The sequence below is a fragment of the Miscanthus floridulus genome, chromosome 16 (assembly GCF_019320115.1).
Source record: "Miscanthus floridulus cultivar M001 chromosome 16, ASM1932011v1, whole genome shotgun sequence".
NCBI lineage: Eukaryota > Viridiplantae > Streptophyta > Magnoliopsida > Poales > Poaceae > Miscanthus > Miscanthus floridulus.
In genome coordinates, this window is record NC_089595.1 from 76,563,040 (window position 1) to 76,588,423 (window position 25,384).

Consider the following 25,384-nt stretch of genomic DNA (forward strand, 5'->3'; position numbering starts at 1 on the left):
GGCGGCGGGTCACCGGGTGCCTGTCGCCGTCACTACTGTCACTAGTCACACAGCCCGAGAGGCGCGCGCAGGTGTCGCGGCGGGATCGGCCGGTGCACCCCCCCCCCCCCCCCCCCCCCCCCCCACACCCCCCCCCCCACCCCCGCCCCGGACGGTGGATCGTCGTCCGTCGTGCCGCGCCACTTCGGCGCACTGCAGGTCGCCGGCCCGCGCGCACTGCCGCGCGAGTGCGACGGGACGGGACGGCCGGCCGGCCGGTCGAGCGCGTGGTGGTAGCTAGTGCGCGTCATTCGCGCGCTGTGCGCATTGCTGCGGCGATGATTGGTCGCGTGGACCGTGGCCGACGATACCAACGCGTTCGGATCAACAGCCAGGTCCTTGTCGCGAGCAGCGGTGGTGGCACTACGAAACGAACTCTATCGAAGTGTCGTGTGCAGAACATTTCTGAGGTTTTGGATCTCCTGGCTGGGCTTAGATTTCACCGTCAGTCAGTGGAGCATCTGTGCCCCCAATCAGCAAGCGTACCGAGTACCAGAATCGGTAGGTTAGGTGTACGTGCTCTGCTCTTTTCGTTCACGCCACGGGCGCCTCCCTCAAAATGCTCGTAGCTCGCAGCTAGCTAGGCTTTCACCAGCGACCGCTGATCGAGCACCCACAGACACACGACCGTGCGTCCGTCCACTTGTGAAAAAATGGATCTTTGAAAGTACACGATCGTTCGCTCAGAAGGTATATGCCCGGCTGCGTCGTGTAACTCGTGTTCTGAACGAAGGGGGAAAAAGAAAGGGCGTACGCGGTGAGCTTCCTGTTCGTGCCACTGCCGATGCCGGGAGCCGGGAGCCGTGCCGCGGCCAACTGCAATGCTCTGGGCACATTTTCGTCACCGGAGGAAACTCTACCGTCTAGGCCTCATTTAGATTGTAAGTTTTTTCGCTCTCTCTCCATCATATCAAATCTTTGACACATGCATGGAGTATTAAATATAGATAAAAAAATAACTAATTACACAGCTTGATTATAAATTACGAGACGAATCTTTTAAGCCTAGTTAGACTATAATTGGACAATAATTATCAAATATAAACGAAAGTGCTACAATGCCAAATATTGATTCTTAATCTCACTCTAAACAAAGCCCTAGTAGTATTTGCGTATCTGCGTTGATGTGAACAGGTTGACATTGACCAAGCAGCAGGCGAATAACTTGATCAGACTCGTCGAATATACAATCTCAACGGGGGACATCGACATGCACAGGGCCTCGCACTGCCGCGCCGCGTCGAAATCGCGTCCGGCTCGTACTCCGAATCGATGCACGACGTCGGACGGCGACGTGGAAAAGGTAATTGGTATAGGCGTCGAGGCCGCACCTGCTTTGTCCACCGCACTCGATACAGATACGTGTGCAAGCCAAACAAAATAGAGGCTTTTATCTGTACGTCATTATAAAAGTCGGTAATTAAGTATAAGTCATTAAAAAAATTAAGTTCTCACAGGTGTCACCCTACACGTCACTTTCATCAGATTTAGCACTAACAGTGTCAAATTACGGGTGTAAAAAGTCAAAAATACCCTTAGATTTAAATATGTAAATTTTTTTAGCATCTTAACGATCTCAAATGAAAAAACTCAAAACTAGAAAGTTATAAATCTCATCGAAATCTACAATATTTATATAAAAATTATTTTCATTTAATTTTGTATAAAAATATGATTTTTCTAAGACATATTAATCGTATCAAATCATTTTTTTTTTTTACAGAATTAAATGAAAGATAATTTTTTTACAAAAATTGTAGATATTATCGAGTTCTACAACTTTCTAGTTTTAAGTTTTTTCATTTGAGGTCATTAACATGCTAAAAAAAATTAATGTGTATTCAGACCTGATGATATTTTTGACTTTTTACACCCACGATTTGACACCATTAGGACTAAATCTGATGGAAGTAGCATAAAGGACAAAAGAGTTCAGAGCAGTAACAACTTTTTTAGTGACTTATATGTAATTACTAACTTTTATAACAACACACATATAAAAACCTCAACAAAATAGCCCTGATTTCGCACACATCAGCGGCTATCGAGGACCAAACACAAACTTCAATCCTGATCTTGTAATGAAATATGAAACCCTGCTGGAAGTAGCAACATCCGTTGATACACCTACAGCCTAAAAACCTCGAGCACATTCAGCCCCGTTCGGCTTACCCCATATTCGGCTTGTTCAACTTCTTTTTTCAGCTGAAACAAGAACAATGTTTTTCAGTCAGTTTCAGCCAAAATTCTGCCAACCAAACGGGCCCGCCGTTCTTTATTTTCCCTTCTTTCTCCAACCTCCAACACATCATATTTCAGCGTCAAACCAAAATCACTACAACAGAAACTCAGCTTGACGGTTGCAATCAAGGGCACGGCATGCATATTTCAAAATAGCGGCACAAACTTTAATCTAAATGAAAAAAATATGAAGAATCTCATGAAAAAAAAATGCCGGCTAGAAACCCAATGAGGCTTTGCACAAAACTGAATGCACCCTTCAGGAGCTTAGGTCAGACATCTTGAAGAAAATAAGACATGTATCATGTATCACAGCACAAGGTGGAACAAAAACAAACAAACGAGCCAATAAACAATAGGGTACCTCAAGCCCATCCCATGGAGACTTTAGCACCACCACTCAAGCCAAATCGTTATGGATGCAACTCAGAAAGACAAGCAAGCACGATCGATAATATATATATATATATATATATATATATATATATATAAGTCAGCAGCATTCGTCAATACTGCACATGCACAAATTGGAACAAGCAGGTATGCATAAAGATGACAAATTCGAAACAGTAAAAGACACTAACTACTACTACTTTAGTCAGCATGAAAGCACCACTTCAATTGTAAGACAAATATGTAAGTTGCGGTACAAACACCATATACACTGGTATGCAAATTGTACCAAGAACCCCTGAGGGTCAAAATAGAATCCTAGTCAATATGATATGTTTGGGGTCTTCGCAGTCTAAATGAACATGCCATTTTATGCTACCTAGTTTCAAACACTGCTCTCATCAGTCATCACGAGAAAATTGGCCAACCCAACGGACTGAGAAAACTTGATTCAATGTTCACTGAATATACAAGGAAGAAGAAAAGGAACTTCAAATGGTTTGGAATCACAATTGATCTCATGTGCATAAATCACTGGAAATACACAGTGCTAACATATAGGAAACTCCTGCATTTTCTGGATAAAACACAGTTTACACAACGTGAACATAAAACATGATATATTCTTTTAACCTAAAAAAGAAAAGCAAAGAAAAACATGTGTGCCTTCTTCAGAAGGACCACAGTAAAAACACTGTACTCACAGCAAGAATACGCATGGCAGCCAAGCCGAACTGTGACAAAGAGTTACTAAGTTACTATTATAGCAAGAAAAATATAAGAAACACCTGCATTTCAGCCAAGATAGATTCAATTATCTCCCTTCATTTTTCATGCACAACGATTTCACAGAAAGATGACTAATCTCGGCCAACAGTCAAGGTACACAAGCTCAGTTCGATACACAAGTAAAACTTTTTCAACCAACTGCAAGTGAGACCAAAACAAGAAAAGAAACAAATGACAGCTTTTACTTTTTTTTTTATTCAATGGCCTCTTACCTACAGGGTAGGGGAAACTAGGAAGATCCTCCCCTGCAGAAAGTAGGCCACTCATATGGACGATGTGATGAAGCAGGATCCATTGGATGGTTACTGTCATGCAACCCAGCGATGCCTGCACCACTGAGGTTCCCAGGTGTCCTTGTTGATCTGCCACCCATGAACATGGTTGACCATGTGTCCGACAGCCGCTCGCTCTTTGCTGCTGGGTTCAATAACGTTGTGTCGATGCTCCAGTCTACTGAGGTGTAGTCATAAGGTGCTGGCCCATTGGTTCTCCAATCAGAATGAGGCAATGCAGAGGACGACTCAGATGAATTCCACCCTCTAAATGCCCCGAGTGATGACGCCACAGAACGGGAAGATGATGTACCTCCAGAACTCCAGGTGCCACCCCAACCATTCGCAGCCAGCTCTATAGGATTAGAAACAAAACTTTGTTGATGATTTGCATGTCCAAACGACCTGGCAGAACTAACACTGTCCAAACTCATATTCCTTAGTCCATGACCTAAGCCCCCATTCAACATCATATCCACGCCTGATGTGCCATTTAAGAACCAATCCCTTGCAGATTGTTCTGCCGCAAACATACTATGGCTAGTGGATGGTAGGCTCTGCTTGGTACCTGCAGATTGAGGACGCTGCATTACAATTACTGACTCTCGCAAGCTTCCATTGGGCATTGAACTTTTCACCTCATTGGTTCCTGCCACATACCGCATGTCTGACTTCAGTTGTGGCACTGCAACAGGCAAAGGAGACGATGCCACATAAGGAACTGACGGAATCGAGTTGGGATTGAGACGTCTCTTCTCAGGTTGAACAAATTGCTGACGGCCCAAATCTGGCTTAATTGGTGTTACCAGTGGCTGAAAACCTTTAATTGGAGGTTCCTTTGGACCACTACCATTCATCAAAAGCTTATAGTTTATGTCCTTCTCCTCTCTTCTCATCTGCTGAGATCCTACTGATGAAAATCCATTTGTTTGAGGCCTTGCAGGGTTCTGTGCAAGTACAACTTGCTGCTTGTTAGGCAAGCCACTTGAATCACCAGATCCCTCAGGCTTTGGTGGGACTGCAGTTGATTCTTGCTTATGTGTCTTCAAGACCTCCTCAGCCCTTTCTAGATCACCTTCACAGGAAACAACTGCTCTTTCAACTTCTTGCTTTGTACACTTATATTTTGCCTCCAAGCTCACAATCTTTGAAAGCTCATCGGCTATATCAATCTTCAAGTTAGCTCCAGACTGTTGATCAGCTGCAAGTTGTTGCTTAGCTTCCTCATTGCCATCAAAGTTGCAGAGCCAGGAAACAGACTCCTCAACGCAACCCTCATTCTGTATAAGGGCCATCGTTGCTTGATCTGCTGAGAAACCCATCGCAACAAGCTTCTGTGCAAGTGCCTCCAATTTTCTGGACATAAGGTATCCCTTACAACGCTCGTGCAATTCTTGGGCTCGCCTCTCCTTCTGCCTTTGATGCTTCTTCTCATTTTTCTGTCTGATCTTCTCGCGTTTATCAATATCACATCCAGGAACAGAGTCTACCCAAGACGCGGTACTGGTTGGTTTTTCCTTTGGATCTTCTGACTCACCAGAGCAGCTACCATTGTTGGAGGCACAATCGAAATCTCCTGTACCATGGGAGCTGCGAGAATGCTCATCTATTTCATCTGTATTCCTGAATTTATCGATGCCTTGGCTACCCAACAAAGAGGCTGATGGTTCCAGAACATGGAACTTTCCAGAGAGGTTGTTATAAGAACTTGCAAGCGTACCATTTCCCATTGGCTTTGCAGCAACCTTGGGTTGCTCTTTTGCAACTTTTGCAGCTGATCTGTCTTTTGACTTGGACTTGGATGCAGAAGGCATTTCTGACAAAGTGATTACACTGCCTACACCTGAGATGAAATTTGTAAAAGAAAAAAGGTTAGCACTCTAAGCTAACATGTGTAAAGTACTGATTTTCTTCTTGGCCAATGAGGCAATTTCAATCATAAGAAATACAGAATACCAATATTCAAATAAAAAATAACTACAAATGTAGAGTACATATCTAACCAAACATAAGAATGCCAAACAGCTAGGTCAACTCAAACAGCTGTTTTAAGGAAACACACCATGCAACATGATCCATATTACAGCTAAACTAACAGCAAAAAAAAAGCCTGACATCCTGATAACAAATGAATGCCATGTTGATCGCTACACAACAACTACTGCAGGTCTCCCATGCCAAAAAAAACCTAAATAAGAGACATTTTCGCTCCACTTTCATTTGAAATGCAACCTCCGTCCACTAATGATGTTTCATTTTAGTTGTTTTTTCTGCAGCAAAGAAATTGTGCTTGCTTCGATCTCCCATGTCCTATAATCAAGCAACAGAACACAATCTTACACACATAACAACAGAACTAAAGCAAGAGATTACTAAATCGTTACAGAATCAGAGAATTCTAACCCATGGGATTAGCTCCGAGTATATTCGCTTATTTTCCCTTTGCCATCGGATTATTGAATCAAAACAGGAATCTTACAACTATTTTTTTTTTTGAAAGACCAACTTACACCTACTATAACCAGAATTTTGACTGAATGTGCGTTTTGCATCTATTAGCTTCCAGAAAAACTGTGTTTGCATTCCAAATCCCTTGAATTCAGAGACCTAATCATCAGTCGGTAGATAAGAAACCAAAAATTCTCTTTTCACGAAACACTACAGCATAGTCACCCATAGCTTCACCAGCACCCTGACACCGAGAAGACCCCTGCAAATCCCCGCACGTCACCACCAGCGCCCCAATCGAATTCCCCGAAAAAATCGACGTTCCATGCCCATGCGCGCATGATACGCCCGCCACGGCCACCCACGCCGCGCAATCACGCGATCCCCTGCAGCCCGAGCGGCCGTTCCCCGTCGGAATTCCACGGGCGCGCGGCTCCCGCGCACGCTCCAGCGAGCGTTGGCATTCCCGCGCGTCAGCGGATCAAACCATGGGGCACCGAACTCCACGCCCGAATCGAATCGAACCAAACCAGCGTGGGATCAGAGAGGGAGGGGAGGAGAAACAGAGAGCGGAAGGGGCGGGGAGACGAGGAGCTTACCCGGCGCCGAGGGAGAGGCGTAGGGTTTTGGCCTGCGGGCGGGCTTAGGGGATCGGGGGGCGGCGAGGGATTGGGGACGGCGGGCGAGAGCCTTCTAGGGTTTGGTTGGTTGACGCGGGTGTGGTGGCCGGGTGGGGAGGAAATGGAGACGAAGCGAGACGGGACGAGGCGAGCGAGACAGCGGGCGGGCGGGTGAGCGAGAGACCAGAGACGGGACGGAAAGGAGGCCGCGCGCAGCGCGGGTGGGTTTCGGGTTGGCGTTGGCCTCCTGGGTTGCCGTGCCGCGCTGGTCTATTGCGTTCCGCGTGTGGTAGGGGTGGGACGGCGCGTGCGTTCCTGCGCGTGCGTGGATCGGGTGGGGGCGCGCCCGCGAGCGCTAGATCCTCGAACTTTTTTTTTCACTTTTGTATATTTTTTCTATAATTTCGTAAATCTTGGCTTATGGCGCCATGGATGCTGACGTTATTTTTAAACCGCTAAGTTCATCTACTAAAGCCTTTTTTAAATTCACCTTTAAATTATTATTTAAGGAGTCATTTACATAAAAATCACTCTCGGTATCTTTTCACCCTCCAATTCTTTTATATATATCTTGTGTATGCTCTATAGCCAATCTCACTCTCCGTCTTCGGCTAGCGGCTGCCTTTCTCATGGATAGTTGTACCTTCGTTGCACCATTTTCTTGTTTTTTTTCAATCGTTTCTTGTCCTTAGGGACTGTAACTATCATCTTCTTTATTAATAGAAACTGGCACTGTCCCATGCCGGTTCGTTAAAAAAAGTATCTTCGGCTAGCGAGAAATTCAAAATAGAGAATGATAATAATTGGAGGTCTAATTAATTTAGAGAAAGACAATAATTGGACATCTAATTTAAAAAGGTTTTTGTAGGGTATTTTTTCACCAAAATTTTTATTTCTATCTGTAACGAAGGATATTATAGGGGACTTTTGGGGTTGCTCTAAACCGGTCAACGGTTTCCTTACCGCTATATCACTCAGTGGTATGCAGTTAATGCGGCCAATGGCCTCGAAGCACACTAACCATCATCTCATCCAGAGTTAAGGTGGGACAAAAAAAAAGTCTTTGCATCTCCCTTAAAAGGCTATCGGCGTCGATCTGAGGGCCATATCATCTTCCGACAGTGGTAAGCTCCCCCACTAGAGATGGCAATGGAGATTCGATCCCTGATTCTCCATGGGAAATTTCCCTATTAGAACGGAAAAAAAATCCCCATGGGAGATGAAAATGAGGGGGGGGGGGGGAGGGGGGGCTCTCCTCGTTTGATTTCACGGGGATGGGAAAGTATCCCCCATCCCTGTCCCCTCCGTGAAGCTATTTCTTGTAGCAATCTTACACCAATCTATTGTTTTCATATAGATATAGTGTACTGGACATATGGAGGTCTATTGATTATTTGATATCTTTTAAGGATAAGTTGATAGATTTTTTTAAGGTGCTTGTTGTTAATCTATAATTGAATTTTGTGAGAATTGATAAGCTTAAGCAAGGATTGGGAATCCCAGCGGGGATTAATTCCCTGACGGGGATGGGGATGGTGAAGATACCACCGACGATATTCGTAGGGACGGGGATAGAGAAAATTCTCCCTGCAGAGATGGGGATGGCCGGATGGGGACCTAACCCCGGACGAGGAATTCCCCGGTGACATCTCTATCCTCCACACCCCCTCCTCTCCCTCCCTCTATATAAGGTTTGCAAGTTAGTGAAAAAGTCATTTTAATTAAAAAAAAGGAAAAAAGAGTAGAGAGGAGAGGTGCTAGGGGTTCAGCCTTGAATAACGCAGTCCCTGAGGACACTTAACAAATTTTGACTAATGCAATGTCAAAAACACAATTGTTTTTGCTTTCAGGGCCACCTTCGTAGAAAAAACTGATATAAAAGAACCTTCGTCTAATAACAGCGAAGACCAATACGTGAAGCTAAAGACGGATAAGCGAAGACAAAAGCTAACAACGCAACACCGAAGACGGGTGGCTCACTTCGGGATGTAGCGAAGATGATGTCAGACCAAGGCAAAGTCAACATGAATCTGGTTCACGCTGACTCCTAGTGCAAAGATTCATCTCATCTGTCAAAGCCAAAGGATTCATGTAGGAGTGTACTGCCGGTGAGCTAAAGATAGTATTGCCCTTAATGGAAACGATAGCTTGTTGTAAATGTAATGTCAGAGCCATGGGTAACAGGGGAATTGTATAGGAATAGGAATAATCGAAGACTCCCTCCACTACAAATATCCCCTGAAATTATGTACTTTTCCAGACATAAAAAAATATATAAAATTGAGTTAAATCTACACTTTGGTGCTTGCGTGAATATTCACAACATGAGGAGTGACGAGGAACATGAGTAGTGAAAGGTTTTAAATGGCTAGAGGAGGTGAATAGTCTATAAAAATTCTCTATAAATTTATAAGAGCAAATAGTTAGTACATTAAATGACGAAATACAAATTTGCTCTAGCTCTACAAAGGTAGCAAGCCACCTACACCATAATTCTAGTCAATTAATATCTCTAAGTCACACACAAGGCTAAGTCTCTAGTTCTACAAAAGTGGAGCTAGCTAAGCAAGAGAGCAACTAAGGTCCTAAATGACTAGAAAAGGAGTGAATAGCCTATAAAAAATCTCTACAAATTCAATAGAGCAAAGTGTTAGTAACCTAAATGGTGAAATACAATTTTGCTCTAGCTCTACAAGGGTTGCAAGCCACCTAAACCATAATTCTAGTTCTCTAAAATCTCTAGGTACACACAAAGGCTATGTCACTACTCTTACTCTAGTTGAGCTAACTAACAACTAAACAAGAGGCTAAACAAGCTACTCAACTAACTAGCAAGAGAGCTATACTACTCAAACTACCTCTACAACAAGTAAGTAATACTACTACACTCGCACCTTTCACAGTTGCGTCGTAACCCAAATCACAGTTCAATTTCGGCATCGGTAGTAAATTGACGACAGTCAACCTGTTCGTTTGGCTGTGACTTGTCGTAAACGATTGTAAATTTCCAGCCGGAACAGTATTTTTCTCTCACACAAACTAGCTAGTAGTACTTCTTCATGAACCAACAACGATACGAACCAGCCAACCGAATAGGCTGAGTGATGGTCATAGCCTTCACCATCGACATCTGGGACCGACTTCGGTGTACACTAACACCATCGATTGGCTTATGATCCATCCGTGATTAGGTCCTTACTTTAGTTGCATTGGAGCACGATCCGGCTGTGGATGTACACTAACACCGCTGTATTGGTAAATGATCCGACTGTGTCGAGGCTATCAAACCTGTCATGTGGGCACATCAACCGCCTGTGTAGTGGTCATTAGCACCGTCGCCTTGTACTTCGACCCGACTGTCAGCGGTGCGAGTTCACTGTCGGTTCGACAGCTGAGATGCCCGTGTAGAGGTTAACACCACCGTCGCCGCTAGTACAAAAGTCATGGTCAACGTCGTCTTGCACCACGATCAGCCTTTGATGATCATTTAGTCGGTGTCAGTTTACTAAAGGATTCGGCAGTGATATACTTTTGATCCCTGCCGCATCATACGTATAGCGACGGTGACAGAATTTCATCCGGTTTCACAATAGTTACTAATTTAGCTAGGTCCTTAATAGCTTCATGAACACAAAACATATAGATATATAATCATTACATCCATAAATCATGTTCACAAACAAGAGTACTTTTTACAACAACAATGGACGCTACCATAACATCTTTCTCAACTGATGTCCTAACACAAGTTGTGCATAGAGCATACTAAACATACTGATGTATACAGACTTACATAACGAAACGACGTAGTTGTGCTCCTTCTATGTGGCACTCTTGCTTGCAAGGCAAAATGAATATAATTAGTGCATCCTTCGGATTGGTAGCCAATGCACCATGAAACCCCACTTATTCATCTCTGATCCACAACTTGAACAAAGCAGCAGAATTAATAATATTGAACATATAATTCTTTTAGTTAAGAAGCCAAAATTGACCTATGCATATATAGAATAAAAACAACTTCCTACCTGAACAGAGACTATCGTTACGACAAAATATAGGAAATGCACCTTTACTGCTCTGCTAATGACTCCATGAACAAGGAAACATAAGGAAGATAATAAGGCCTATTCATATGGAAACGCCCCCTTGATCTACAAAAGTGGATGACACGGACATGAATGACATGAACCTTTCTGTGGTCCATGTCATATGCAATCAATGTTCTATCCTTCCTAACAAGGAAAATGAAATTTTATTCTGGGTGAACTATAATCACTCTATACTCCTCATCATAAAGCTCAGAACCAACTTTAATATTCATACATCCAAATAGTTCCTTCGTGTCCACAACATGCTTCAAACTCTAGTTATCAGTACCATAGTATTCAAGTATCCACACTAAAGGCCAAGACCTATTGCAAAAATTAGCACAACACACACATAGGTGACCCTGAGCTTGATGAATGGACATTTTAGCACCACCTGGTTTATGAATTGTCCTCCGTGTCTTTCCCTCTATATCCACAGTAACTATCGCAGAGTACTCAAGCATGTGCATAAAACCATTAAGAAAAACACTTCTCGATTTTGAATGTAGAATAGTACTACCCTCACCCCATTCAGATTCTTTAAAGATCCATGCTGTAGTTTTAGATGAGTAGTTCTCCACACCTATGCACGCACCCTCCATCTCAACAAATTCAATCATATGGAAGTGCGAGGATGTTGGGTCAAAACCTAAACGAGCCTAACCAATAGAACGGATACTATGCGGCAGTACATGCCATTTGTGGGTTACCGGATTACAGACAACGTAACGACGTAATCCATCAGGTCCAGCTCACCAACAAAGGACGAGGCCACTGCAACAATCTGAGACTAGGACTTTTTTAAGGGGAAAGGGCAAGAAGGACAAGGAGGGCCGTTCACCGGTGATGTTCGTGAAGTAGCGATTACCCTTCCACCGGCTGCCATAGAAGAAGCCAATGATAGTCTATGAAAGCTTCTTACATTGATAGGAGTTGAAGATGACGCGCCTCCAAGATGCTGCAGCCAGATACAAGTTATGTCAGTTTAGGCCTCATTTAACCAAAGTCACACATCTGGCAGCCAGGCAACTTACATTTGGTGGTGGGTTATTCACATGGTAGCCAGGCAACTTACAAATGTGCAAACATGTGTTGAAGTCGGTTCAGCAACTCGGTATTTGACAACCCTTCCTTCGTTACTCTAGTCGGGTCCTTCGGTCTAGAGTACTCGAACCCATAATTGATTCTTTATTGGAGGGACTAGATGCGGTGCCCTACCTAGCTAGCGGCGACACCTTCTCCAGTCAGACCCCTATGGCGCAGTATGGCGATTTGTGCAATATGGGGGTGGATGGCGTCATACTCTGCCACAACCAAATTTTCCTGCTCCCAATGGGAATTCACCCTAGGGGCATCTGCAGAGTGGGTCTCCATGGATGGCAATACATTGCCAGAGTAGAACCACTTACTCTTCCAATTCTTGTTGAAATCCTTCAGAGTATAGCTCAAGTACTCCGTCTTTCGCCCTATCCTAAATTGGAACCCAGCCCCACCAATCACATCTAGGTTAGCGGCATCAGGATGAGGTTTTATCTTGAAGAAGTAGCAGAACAAATGAATAGAGGGGGGATTCCAAGGAAAGCTTCACAAAGATGAATAAAAATTGAAAGCTGGAGAATAGAGTTCGGATTAAGATGATTCATACGGATGCAGTAGTAATACAACAATCCAAGAAAAAAAGTCAGAGGCGGGTAACCCTAATCCTTTCTCTACAAAGGGGATGAATGACACTATCTCGCCCTCCTCAAGAACCGGGACACGATGGTTACCGGGGGCTTTTCACTTACCGAGATGTTTCTCCGGCAGCGATCCATCTTTATGCAACTTCTTTAGGGCGTCTTCCTTCATGGTCAACTCCTCCTAGATTTGTATCTCAATGTCGTATGGATCCACGACGATTGATTGCTTCTTGCTTCCCTATGGCGAAGGATTGGCGGCGGTGGCCCTCTTTGATTTTGCCATTGATGGGAAATTCATGAATTTTTTCACTCGCATTCACCTAGCGGCGGCTAGGGTTTGTGAAGAGGCAAGAGCACTAGTAGCGGCCATGTGAGTGAAAGGGGTGCAAACCCTCAGTTACTGTGGGGGATAATTTATAGCTACAATTGCAACCCTTTAACTTCTCCGTCGCCACAGTATGGACTCAACAACTGCGCTGTTACAATGCTACTGCTATAGCCCACATGACCCTTTATCCTCCACACCACGCGGTTTCACACCAACTATTTGGGTCACCGTTTTGGTATAACAGCTACACTTTTTAATAGCATTCATATTATAGAACATTACAGATTCATGACAGTGTTGATTTTTTGAAGAATTTTTCATTCAAGAATACAAATATTGGATAGAAATTTTCTCAGCAAATTACAAAGTACACAAGTCTACTCGGCCATGACAGAGTACTCATACTCTAAGTGCTTCTCAGTAGGTACTTTTGTACCCGATGCACCTGGATGCAAGAGGGGAAGAGTAGTGCATCCAAGTAGATAACATAAGTGCAATGTGTCCTAGCCTAGAACTTTGGGTAGTCAGTCGGACTATGAACATTTGTTAGTTGACTACCCTTGAGAGCATAGCTACCGCAGGAGGTAGCCTACCGGCTAATATGCAAGATGAGCTCTACGCACATCTTGCCACCTAGCCAGCGCCCTATGTACACATTCAGGTTAGAGTTCGACCCTTCATGGATAGACATCGACAGGCATGCTCAAAGAATTGACATGGGACTACTGGATAAGCCACTCTACCAGCTGTCATAAGGATTCTTCAAGGCTACTCTACTATGCACAACTACGGGTTTAACCTACTTCTAAACCCTATCACAAGAATTCTTCTAGTCACTACAACTCTTGGCTATGCAAGCAGAGTACTCCCGGGGGCTGGTCTACTTAACTCACCACCATATTTACAAGCTACAAACTCTGAGCTACTTTGCTTCTTCTATAACTGAGGTTCAGGTGCTCACCAGGAGGGTTTTTATAGGCTCCACGGTGGTGTACATGGACTAAGCTCACGAGAGAGAGAGAGCAGACAAGTTCCTGACTCATGTAAAGACTCACATGTCGCATTATAGGGGTACAATATGTCTCACTACACCTTTTTTAGTGCGTAGAAAGCCTTACTTCAGCACATGTGAAGCAATAGTGCAATGGGAGACATCTTTGATGGCATTTTCGCTTGGATATCCCATATGTCGTAAGTGCCTTACATGTGGCTTTGACAAGTCTTACATGCTTTTATCACAAGCAGACATGGCAACAATAATTGCTTACGCTCGTATCCTCGAGTATATTCTTTTAGGATCCTTGTCTCGAGTACAAGTACTCGGTCACAGGCTCGGGGGCTATAGGGTACATATCCTCTATGGATGTTTTTTTTCTTTTAGACCCTCTAACTCTTTGTTACAAACATCAAGAGGCTCGGGGGGTTACACTCAGTGAATGCACTTTTCTAAAAAGCGCACCACTTGAAGACTTTAAGAGCACCTCATGGCTTCACTCATGAAAGCACTTGGTCAACACTTGTTCCTACTCGGTAAGACCTGAAGGAATAAGAAGGCTTACAAGTTCAACTATGACACACTCGGGGGCTTGACGGACCAGGGTCCTAGGGGTTTCCCATAGGGGTTACTACTTAGAAGGACCCTGGGTTGTCCCATGATCTGTTGAAGAACATGAGACAAGGTGACATGGAGTTCAAGTTATTCAAGATCAACTTAGTCAGCTTACTAAGAAAGCTAGATTCTGTAATAGGACTAGGACTTTTCTATTGTAACCCGCTAGGACTAGATACGTGCCCTTACCCTCTCTCTTATATAAAGAGATACGGTGCACCCCCTTGTACATACAATTATACCAATCAATCCAATGTAAAAGGCTACACGTCGACTGGACGTAAAAGCTATTACTCGATTACGAGGGCCCGAACCAATATAAACCGTTTGTCTCTTTGCGTTTACTGTCTGAAAGCATCTAGGCCCCTAGTTGGGTTTCAGTCATTAATGACAATATAAGATTACTATGACTAACGTGTGTTTTATAGAGGTAATTAAGTTAGGTCATGGTAATGGAGATCGATTGGACAATCATAGTGGTCATGCCTCTACGATGGAAATCATTTTAGTTTTCAAAGGATGAATGACAAGGTTAAAGATGGACTAGTTTTAAGTGTCGATTAGAGATGAAGAGACACTTAGAGTAGTTTAGGACTTTGTTTTTCTTTTGGTCGTACTATTAAGGGGGGTATGGATGGGTAGCTTGACCTAGGTGAGTCTAGTGAGTTAGGTGTAGTGCACACTTGTTAAAACTAGCACTAGGTAGCTCCTACATTTGCCTAAGATCCAATGGAGCAAACTTCATTCACATATGATCGAGAGTTGGAAGTGAATGGAGGGTCAAATACTGACCGGACACTGGCTCCGGTGTGACCGGACGCTGGCTTAGGGTCCGGTCAGTTCATTTGACCAAGGTGATTGCGTCTGGTTTGACCGGACGCTGAGAGGTCAAGTGATCGGACACTGAGAGGCAGCGTCCGATCGACTCCAGTAAGGTTCCAGAGAGGGAAAATCATGACCGGACGCGTCCGGTCACACTATAAACACTAGAGTTCGGGGTATACTGACCGGAGCGTCCGGTCAACATGATCGAAGCATGAGGTCACCCCGTAGAGGCACATAATGATTTGTTTTTTAGCCCATGTTATAAATACCACCTCCACTCGTGAGCCCCCCCAGAGAGAACCCCATTCTTTCAAGAAAGTTAGAATAGAATTCATTCTATCGAAAAAGAAAGCAGGAAAATAGGAGTAAGCGAGTAGGGTCAACAAGATTATAAACGAATACCATAAGGGGCGAAGGATATTTTTTATATTATTCAAATTATTATTTATTGATTGATTATATAATTTTTTTAGATCCATATTCATTTTCATTTGCAAATACAAACTCTCTTGCATTTTCTTTTTACTTTAGCGCTAAGGATAAGGGAACGGAGAAAAAAAGAGCTGGCTTGGCTGGTACTTTTACTCATTCCAACAGCTGAGAAACACCTTAGAGAGTGCCAAGAAGAGCAAGGTCCTAGTGAGGTGTTTGAGATTTGAGAATCTAAAGAGAGACCTCATTAGTGAAGATCAAGAGTAGCAAAGTGTGCATCCACCTTCTCATTAGGCTTGTCGTGGTCAAGTGAGAGTTCGTGCTTATTACTCTTGATGATCGCCATCACCTAGATGGCTTGGTGGTGATTGGGAGTTCGGTGATCACCCGGCAGAGCTTGTGGGTGACCCAACTCAAGTTGTGAGCGGTTGTGGGTAATTCACCACGACGAAGTGTCGAAGAATCAACCCGTAGAGAGCACTTGATCCTTGCGCGGATCAAGGGGGAGCTACATCCTTGCGCGGGTGCTCCAACGAGGACTAGTGGAGAGTGACGACTCTCCGATACCTCGGCAAAACATCGGTAAAATAGCAGTAGCCCCCACCAGCAGAGCCAACAGAGCAGACTTAGGAGGGCTAGCAGGCCAAGGAGACAGAGCAGGCACCTCAGCCTCAGCTTCGCTGCTCTGGTCGTACTCGTGTCCCAGTCACGCCGAGGGCTAACACATAGCGGAGGGGTTCTCGTCCACCGCCCAGACCATAGGGTCCACCTCTAGTGACACATCTTGACTTGAGGGCCGCCACGGCCAAGCAGGTTCAGCAGCTAAGATTTGTTGAGTTTGAGGTATGGTTTCCGCTGAGGAGGGATGAGAGAGCTTCAGAGGGCTTCTACACTCCACTGTAGGAGGATTTCTACAATGCATATCTCAACAGTGGGGCAGTTTTCAGATCTTAGAGGGTGTGCCACATTGACTCTATAGTTGTAGCAGCTGGAGAGCACATTCGCCCCTACCTCACATATCTACCGAGGCTATCAGGTTTTGTCGGTGTTTTGGAACCGGGGGTCCCTCAACCAATGAGTGAATTTGTGCTGCGTGCCCCTAATCCTGGATGGTGATGCAAAAAGACACAAGGTTTATACTGGTTCAGGCAATCGAGGCCCTACGTCCAGTCTGAGAGATCGATCTTCTATTCCTTGCACCGGAGTGCTCGTAGTAGGGGGTTACAAGCTAGGTGAGAGAGGGAGCTAGCCCCAGGTCTCGGCGAGGGTGGTGCGGGTTGCTTGAGGCGTTGTTCTCAAGCAACGTAGAAGTGTGTAGTTCTATCGGTGTGTTCGTCTTTCCTCTCCTCCCTCTAGAAATGGCCCCGGTCCCTCCCTTTTATACTCTAAGGGAGAACCAGGGACGTCCATACATAGCGCTCTATAAATGGGGGTGGCGTGTCCAAGCCCTGTAGCCGGCCACTGTTGTGGTATGGTCGATGGAGTGGCCCCGTCCTTGTCGTGCAGAAGTGATGCGCCGGTCATACTTGATCTTGTGCGTCGTGGGGCTCCAGTACAACTTGATGCAGGACATGGCGGGCGACATGCTGGTCATCGTGCGATGACGTCGTAGGGAGCTGTGGCTCTGCAGATGCCGAGGCCGAGCCATTAAACTGCCGAGGCCTTGGAGGGAATTATTGGTCCTGGGTACTGATTTTGAGGCCACAGTATCCCAGACGTGGCTCCCCACGCTGCGTTGTTCTCGGAGCAGGAGTTGGCAGCACAGTGAGGCATGGGTGTCAACCATGTGCATAGTGGTTAGCACAGTGGCGGGTAACCCCTGCCCAGTCCTGCCTCCTGTCCCGTCGGCCATTCCGCTGTACTGTGCCGAGCATGCGGCCAATGTCAGGGGCAGCAGTTGGCTGAGTTAATACGACACGACGTTTTGTCAGAGGGACGGGTGAAGGAAGAGGCAGCGGAGTGCTGCCGAGCCCGCCTCGCGTGAGATGGAGGGTCGGCGGCCCGGCCGAGGCCTGCGACGAGAGGGGGTCGGCCGAGGCCTTTGGTGGGGGATCGCCCGAGGTCAGCGGTGAGGGGGCCTCGGGCGAGTCGGAGAATCGGCCGAGGCCAGCGGTGTTTAGCTGGTTTCGACTTTTACGAAGTCTAAGCAGTCGTTTTTTGGTTCTTGCTTAGGGTACCCCTTCTCACGGTATCCAACAGTAGCCCCCAAGCCTTGGGGGAGTGGAGGCACTCCCCCTGAGGTTCTGACGAGAATTGGCTCTTGATAGTTCCTGTTGGAATGGTGTTTTGTACTCGAGGTTTCGGTGGGTGCGCGCGAGCGCACCCGCCGGGTGTAGCCCCCGAGGCCCTGGAGGAGTGATTTCACTTCTTCAGGGGCTTTTTTCTCTCTCGAGTGAGGGGTTTTCATTGTGTTTGCCAGGCCCGTGGGTGCGAGTTCAGATCGCAGGGCCTCGACGATGCTGCGGAAAGAGCCCCTTAGCCTCCGCCTGGAGCGAGAGGGCCGTCAGGGGTTCCCCCGGCTTTTTGTACGACCCTCGTGCTTCCTTTTCGCTCGGAAGGAGGGGTGGAAGATGCCATGCTACCCTCGGTGGGCGTGAGCGACGACATTTCCGGTGAGCTGTTATCGGGTAAGTTCGAGTGGAGGCCCGTACCCCGTTTGCTGGGGGTCAGCTAGCGGTCCGGAGATGCGCTCCAAGAGTACCGGCGGGTTTCTCTAGTGGGTGCTGAGGCCGTTCGCTGGGCCTCGGTGGCTCGGTGCCTCCCTACGGTGGGATCCCATTCGGAGACCTCCCTACCAGTCTCGGACACGACACAGGTGAAAGGTCCTTGTTTAGTTTTGGTAATTGAGTGACAACTTAGGTGGACTAATTGTGTTTATGTGAGATACACAGGTGATTAGTCCACAGGTACATGTGTGTGAGCAACATATGCCATGGAGGTGAAAATGGCTTGGAGATGTTGCAAAGCTCACACATGTGATGATGAAGGAGCTTAAATGCACATGAGACATGACATTGAGTCATGTGATCAAGGTGGAGAAGATCAAGACAAGACTTGGCTTGATGGACCGGTTGCAAGCGTGAAGGGCAAGTCGAAGGCTTTGGAGTGATGGACCGCGTGGCGGTGAAGCTTGAGCAAGACTTGGCGCCGATGGACGATGGCAACGGTGAAGAGCAAGTAGAGTCAAGATCGATGAACCAATATGATCATGTGATGATATGAAGTGGATCATATCATTGTTGATCGTGTTGGTGCATGTGTTGCATCGACATTGAAGGAGATGGAATGGAATGCGCAAGGCAAAGGTATAACCTAGGGCATTTCATTTCACCGGTCATAGGTGTGTAGAGAAGTTTATGACTGGGTTTAGGATAGATGGCCGTACTATCAAGAGGGGCAAACTTGTTTGCATATCGGTCATCTAGTGCCACTCGAGTGATCTAACTTTGCATTGTCGCTAGGATCGAGTGGCGTGGCAAGTTGAGTGGCTAACATCCTTTGGGAAATGATTGTGAAAATGCTAACACACATACACATGGTGGTGTACACTTGGTGGTGTTGGCACATTTACAAAGGAGGTGGTGTTGGCACATTTACACTTGGTGGTGTTGGCGCTTTCGGGAAAATGGAATGCCTATTTTCTATTGCGCCGGATGCAAATTCTTGTGGTTAGCACACTTAAGCAAGGGTGAAGAAAACGGAGAAGATGCTGGCGTCGGTCAACTGACCGGATGCTGGATCTGAATGCACCGGACGCTAGAAGGCTGCGTCCGGTCAGGCTGACGTACGGTGACGCAGTAGCTAGAGAGTGACCGGACACTGGCTGCGTCCGATCGCGTTCGACCGGACGCGTCCGGTCATGCTCGGGAGCTTACTAGAAACGACCGGACGCTGGGGGTTCAGCGTTCGGTCAGTTGAGTACTGGAGCGTTCGGTCAGGTCAAGTGACCGTTGGAACCGGGACACGTGGTCGTCTGTGGGCGACCGGACGCTGAGGTCCAGCGTCCGGTCAACACGACCGGAGCGTCCGGTCGGCCCGACCGTTGCCCAGTGAAGGGGTAACGGCTAGTTTAGCCCCTGGGGCTATAAATAGAAGTGGCCTTCGGCCATGGCTGGTGGGGAGCACCTCAAGGGACTTAGTGTCCATGCTTGTGAGTGCTTGGGAGCCCTCCATCACACACATACTTGATAGTGATTATTCGATTGTGTGAGTGAGCGATTCTAGTGCGATTGCATCGTGAGGTTGCATCGAGTGGCACTAGGTGATCGAGTTGCAAGCCGGTGGTGCTTGTTACTCTTGGAGGTTGCCACCTCCTAGACAGTTTGGTGGTGGTCTCCGTCGAAGCGCGCAAGAAGCTTGTGCGGCGCTCCGAAGAAGTGCTTGTGAGGGGCATTGTGCTCGCCCCGCGGGAGCCGCGAAGAGCAACTCTAGTAAAGCGTGTCATTGAGCTACCCTCACTCAAGGGGTAGGTTCTTGCAGCGCCCGACGTGCGGGCTTAGCGGGTGATGCTAATTAGTCGCCGAACCACCAAGTGAGCGGTCGACACAACGGGGACTAGCGTGTTGGCAAACACGTGAACCTCAGGAGAAAAATCATCGTGTCAACCTTGTTCTTCCCGTTGGTTTGCATCCCCATTACACAAGCTTGCACTTACTTTTATACATATTAAGCTTGTGTAGTTGCTCTTGTAATTAGATAGCTTATGTAGCCTGCTAATTACCTTCTTGCTTGTGTAGCATAGAAGTAGCTCCTTTGCGTGGCTAATTTGGTTTTAGTAACCTTGTTGGTCACATTGCTTAGTTTGTGTAGCTAAGTATTTGTGCTCTCTAATTAGGCATTGGTTGCCTTGTTATTGAGCATTGCTAGTGAGCTTAGTTAGCTTTGTGCTTTTGCTTACTAGCATGTGTAGGAGCTCTCTTGTCGCTTAAAGTACTAGTGGCATAGATTTGTGTGACCTTGCTTCTAGAATTGTTTAGGAGAGCTCTTGCTAGCTCGGCACCTTTGTTGCATAATTGTTATCTTTGTAAGGTGCTAGTGAACATATATAGTGGGGTATAGTCTTGGCTAGACTGATAGTTTTAATTCCGCACTTGTATCGGTTAGCCGACGCGATTAAGTTTTAGAAAAGACTATTCACCCCCCCTCTAGTCGCCATCTCGACCCTTCAACAGGGCGCGGTCGTACAGGCTCGCTCGTAGTCGTCCCTGACTCTTTTGCCCTAGGGCAGCTGTCGAAACCCCTGGGGGCCCAGCCTTCGAACCCCTGGACCGTAACGGGCTTGGGTCGCTTGTCTTTATCTTGGGTGCAGGAAGAGCCCCCGAGCCTCCACAAGGAGCGAGAGGGTGGTCAGGGGTCCTCCCGACTTTTTTGTCCGTCCCCCGCACGTCCTTTTCGCTTGGACGGGGGGCTGTTTGCCAAGCCCACTCGTGTGTGAGCCTGAGCCGCTGGGTCTCGACAAAGTTGCAAGAGGAGCCCCCGAGTCTCTCGCACGGAGCGAGAGAGCGGTCAGAGGTCCCCCTGGCTTTTGGTTCGCCCCTCACGCGTGAGGGTCTGTCTGCCGAGCCCCCCTTGGGTGCGAGCCTAGGTCGCGGGGTCTCGGCGTCTTTTGTAGAAGGAGCTCCCTAGCCTCTGCACGGAGCAAGAGGGCCGTCAGGAGATCTTCTGGCTTTTTGAACGACCCTCGCGCTTCCTTTTCGCTCAGAAGGAGGGTTTGTTTTGCCGAGCCCCCTCGTGTGCGAGCCCAAGTCGCTGGGCCTCGGCAATGGTTTGCAGGAAGAGTCCCTTAGCCTCTGCGTGGAGCAAGAGGGCCGTCGGGGATTCTCCTGACTTTTTATTCGACCCTCGCGCTTCCTTTTCGCTTGGAAGGAGGGGTGGAATGTGCCGCGCTACCCTCGGTGGGCGCGAGCGATGGCATTTCCGGTGAGCTATTATCGGGTAAGTCCGAGTGGAGGCCCGTACCCCGTTCGCTGGGGGTCGGCTAGCGGTCCAGAGACGCGCTCCAAGAGTACCGGAGGGTTTCTCTAGTGGGTGCCGAGGCCGTTCGCTGGGCCTCGGTGGCTCGGTGCCTCCCTACGGTGGGATCCCATTCGGAGACCTCCCTACCGGTCTCGGACACGACACAGGGCGTCCCAAGCATTTTGCTTGCTTGGGCCTCGGCCTCGTATAGGCTCGCCCATAGTCGCCCCTGACTCTGTTGCCCTGGGGTGGCTGTCGAAACCCCTAAGGGCCCAGCCTTCGAACCCCTAGACCGTAGCGGGCTCGGTGCCCAGTTCCTTTGCCTGAAAGGAATCGGGGGGGGGGGGGGGGTTATTTCTCTCCCTACGGCTAATAACGGCAGGCGCGTCTTTTGAGGCGGCTTTTTCGGGGAGGCGAAACGGCGCCTGCTGCTGCTGTGGTTGGACGCGACGTGGCGTCAGCCGACGGGACGTATCTGCATGCGCGATTAATGAGGAGGGAGTGGGCGCGTGGACGGTAAGACCGGATCTGGATAACCGCGCTGGATTTTTTGGGGGAAACTTCCCCGATTTCGTCGCCCGGTGGTTTCGTCTCGTCCCTGCATAAATATGCAAAGAGCCTCGCCCTCCCCCTTCTTACCTTTTCCGCATTCGCTTTTGCTGCCTCTGTGCCATTGCTGAGAGCATAGAGCGCTAGGGAGGAGAAGGGCGAGAGCGAGAGACTAAAAGAAAGAGAGAGAGAGATTACCGTCGTAGCAGCGACCTCCACCGCGTAATGGCTGGTGGTCCCGTCATCCTCCCGGTAGATCCCTAGGAGCGGTCTGACGTCACCGAGGAGAAGCTGCAGTCGCTCGTGGAGGCCGGTCTTCTTCGCCCGATCACCGACCCTGACGAGCCGGAGTGGATTGCTCCGGGGAACGAGTCAGAGCCGAGGCCGCACGACGGCTACGTGGTGAGCTTCGTCGTCTTCCACGAGCGGAGCCTCGGGTCGCCGGTGGATAAGTTCATGCGGGCGCTCCCGCACTACTATGGCATGGAGCTTCACAATTTTAGCCCCAACTCCATCACGCAGGCGGCCATCTTCGTCGCCGTCTGTGAGGGGTACTTGGGGATCGCTCCCCACTAGGAGTTGTGGCTCCACTTGTTCCGAGCGACGTTCACCACCAAGCTGGGGGGAACAAGGGGGGCTCAGAAGGTGCAGAGGGCCGGCGGCTGCACCCTTCACGTGCACCAAGACCGGCAGTCCCTCTACATCCCAGCCCAGCTGTCATCGTCCAACCATCGTTGGTACGATGGCTGGTTCTACCTCCGCAAGGACGACGGAGGACTTCCTCCTTATACCGGGCAGGTTGTAGAGAGTCAACCAGAGAAATGGGGATACAGCGTTATCAAGGTTGATCAGCCTAGGCTGGAGCCGCTCTTGCGGGCCTTGGGGAAGCTGCGTGACCGCGGCCTTTCGGCGGCCGTGGTCGTGGCGGCCTTTCACCGCCGGAGGGTGTTGCCGCTGATGGCCCGGCGGCGGCGGTGGCTGTTCGAGATGACCCCGAGCGACCCGATTGCCGGTATCAAGATGTCCACCTTCGCCCTTACCAACGATGAGACCCTACGTCAGGTGAGAGAGGCGGTAGACGGGAAGCCGAAGATTGACGATTTGATGCCGTTCTCGATGCGCCCGTCGCGGGGGCACATTTCACTGGTGAGTTGGATGTTGCCGACGCTTTCGTGGCCTTCTTGTTTTCCGCCTTTTTTGTCTATTGTCTTACTTCGTCGTTCCCGCAGGGGATAAGAGACATGCGAGACTCCCCGCCGCCCGTTCTCGAGGACGCCCGGCGGCGAGCCGTGAACAGGGCGCGCGCCGAGGAGGAGAAGAAGAAGAAAGATGCCAAGGAGGCGAAGCGCACGAAGAAGCTCCTCACACGCGAAAAGCTAAATGCCCGTCGCCAGCGTCAGAAGCTCGACGGTCTCCCATTGGAGCCGTCTCCCTCGTCGTCGGTGTCGGATTCTTCGGGCAACGGCGGCGGGCGTGAGGTGGGGACGGCCTGCCTGGAACACCTCCCCGACATTAGGGAGATGGTGCCTGGGGCGCCGGCAAGGAGCCTAACGCTCCTAGGAGGAGGAGGTGTCCTGGGGCCGGTGGCGGCCCGTCCCGGGGCCGAGGCCAACACGCCCGAGGCGCGGGTGTCGGAGGAGCGTGCCGTCAGCCCGATGGGTTCGACGGTGGAGGTGGAGCGAGCGACGGTGGGGGCGACCCCATTGTCTCCGCGAAGGGTCGAGGAGGTGCCGGGGTCCGATGGAGGCCAGCTGGCACCGGTGGACACCGAGGCCGCGCTGCTGCCACCACCGCCGCCGTTGCAGAGGAGGCTGGCGGTGTCGAAGCGGCTGCATCCCCGTTCGCGGTAAGCGTCTTTTCTAGTGGAGTCCGCAGTACTTCTTGTTTGCCCCTTGGTCGCATGCTGACCTTGGGAGTGTCTTTGCTTCCAGCCAGAAGCATCTGGTGGAAGATCCTGCCTTGGCGCCCCGTAAGGCGCTCAAGGTGAACGTTAGCTCCTCCGCCCATCAGGCAGCGGAGGCGCAGGCTGGCGTGCAGCGTGGCGCGGCGTCGGGCGGGGCTGTTTCAGAGGAGGCGGCTGCCTAGGAAAAGGGTGCCGAGGCGGCCGTGGAGCGAGTGGAGGAGGAGGAGCCCACGCCTCGTGATGTCATGAGTCTTGGGGCGAAGGAGGCTGGGGCGTCCACCATTGCTGAGGCCATTGAGGGTGAGGCTGGAGCCCCCAAGACCTCCGAATTTAGGGCGGTGGATGCCGGGGCCACCGAGGTAGAGATGGCGGAGGCCAGAGCCCCTAGATGCGTCGAGGCCGAGGCGATGGAGGTGGAGACGGAGCAAGTTTTAGCGCCGCCCCTAGTTTAGACAATCTCGTCTGATGATTCCTCCCAAGGGAAGGAGGCGGCGGACGTCGAGGCGGCCAGTACCGCGGAGCAGCCAGTCCTAGATCCCGTCGAGGGGAGTTCGGCCCATGCCCGGCTACGGCCCGAGCCCCGTGGGTGGAACTTCCCGCATGTTTTCTGGTGGAACCGAGCTGATCCCGAGGGGGAGCCTGTGTTCGCCCTTGAAGATATCGCAGAGGGGGGGCGGTGGGATACCCTCAAGCAGTACCGCCAACTGGCAGTGCGGTCGCTGCAGACAGCGATGACTATTATGGGAGGGAACTTGCCCGGTGTCACCTAGGTAAGTACTTTTCTCTCCCGTGCCGCGTTGTTTTCTCTCCGAGCCCCCTCGCAATGTTTGACGTGCGTTTTTTGTTTTGCCTCTTTAGGAGCTCAAGACCCGGTCCCTTGGGAAATCGGTATTCCTACAAAGGGAGAGGGATATCTGGGACCAGCTCCGGCGGTAGAAGGGCCTACTCACCGATGCTCAAGGGCTTTTGTCAGCGCAGAGTGCGGAAGTGGAGGACCTCCGCCTTCGTTGTGCTGACATTCAGGCCGAGTTGGCCACGGCTAAAGAGCAGTCTGCCCCTCTAGTAGCGAAGATCAAGGAACTGGAGGAGGAGCGAGACGCCTCCAGGTCTTGGGCCCAAGAAGCAACGGCCTCTGCCAAGGCCATAGCCAGGCAGCTGGGTGCGGAGCAGAGCGAGCATTAGCTGACGAAAGTCGCCTTGGCCGAGGCCAC

At 49.0% G+C, this 25,384-nt stretch overlaps 1 protein-coding gene across 1 annotated transcript; it reads right to left on the minus strand.

Annotated features, from left to right (window-relative positions):
• Nucleotides 1-1,928: 1,928 nt before the first annotated feature.
• On the minus strand, nt 1,929-7,002 carry LOC136511889 (uncharacterized). Its single transcript, XM_066505908.1, has 3 exons — nt 6,782-7,002; nt 3,675-5,577; nt 1,929-2,244 (listed from the first exon to the last, which is right to left on the minus strand). The coding sequence occupies exon 2, from the start codon at nt 5,546-5,548 to the stop codon at nt 3,692-3,694; it is 1,857 nt and encodes a 618-aa protein (XP_066362005.1). The 5' UTR covers nt 5,549-5,577; nt 6,782-7,002; the 3' UTR covers nt 1,929-2,244; nt 3,675-3,691.
• Nucleotides 7,003-25,384: the final 18,382 nt, after the last annotated feature.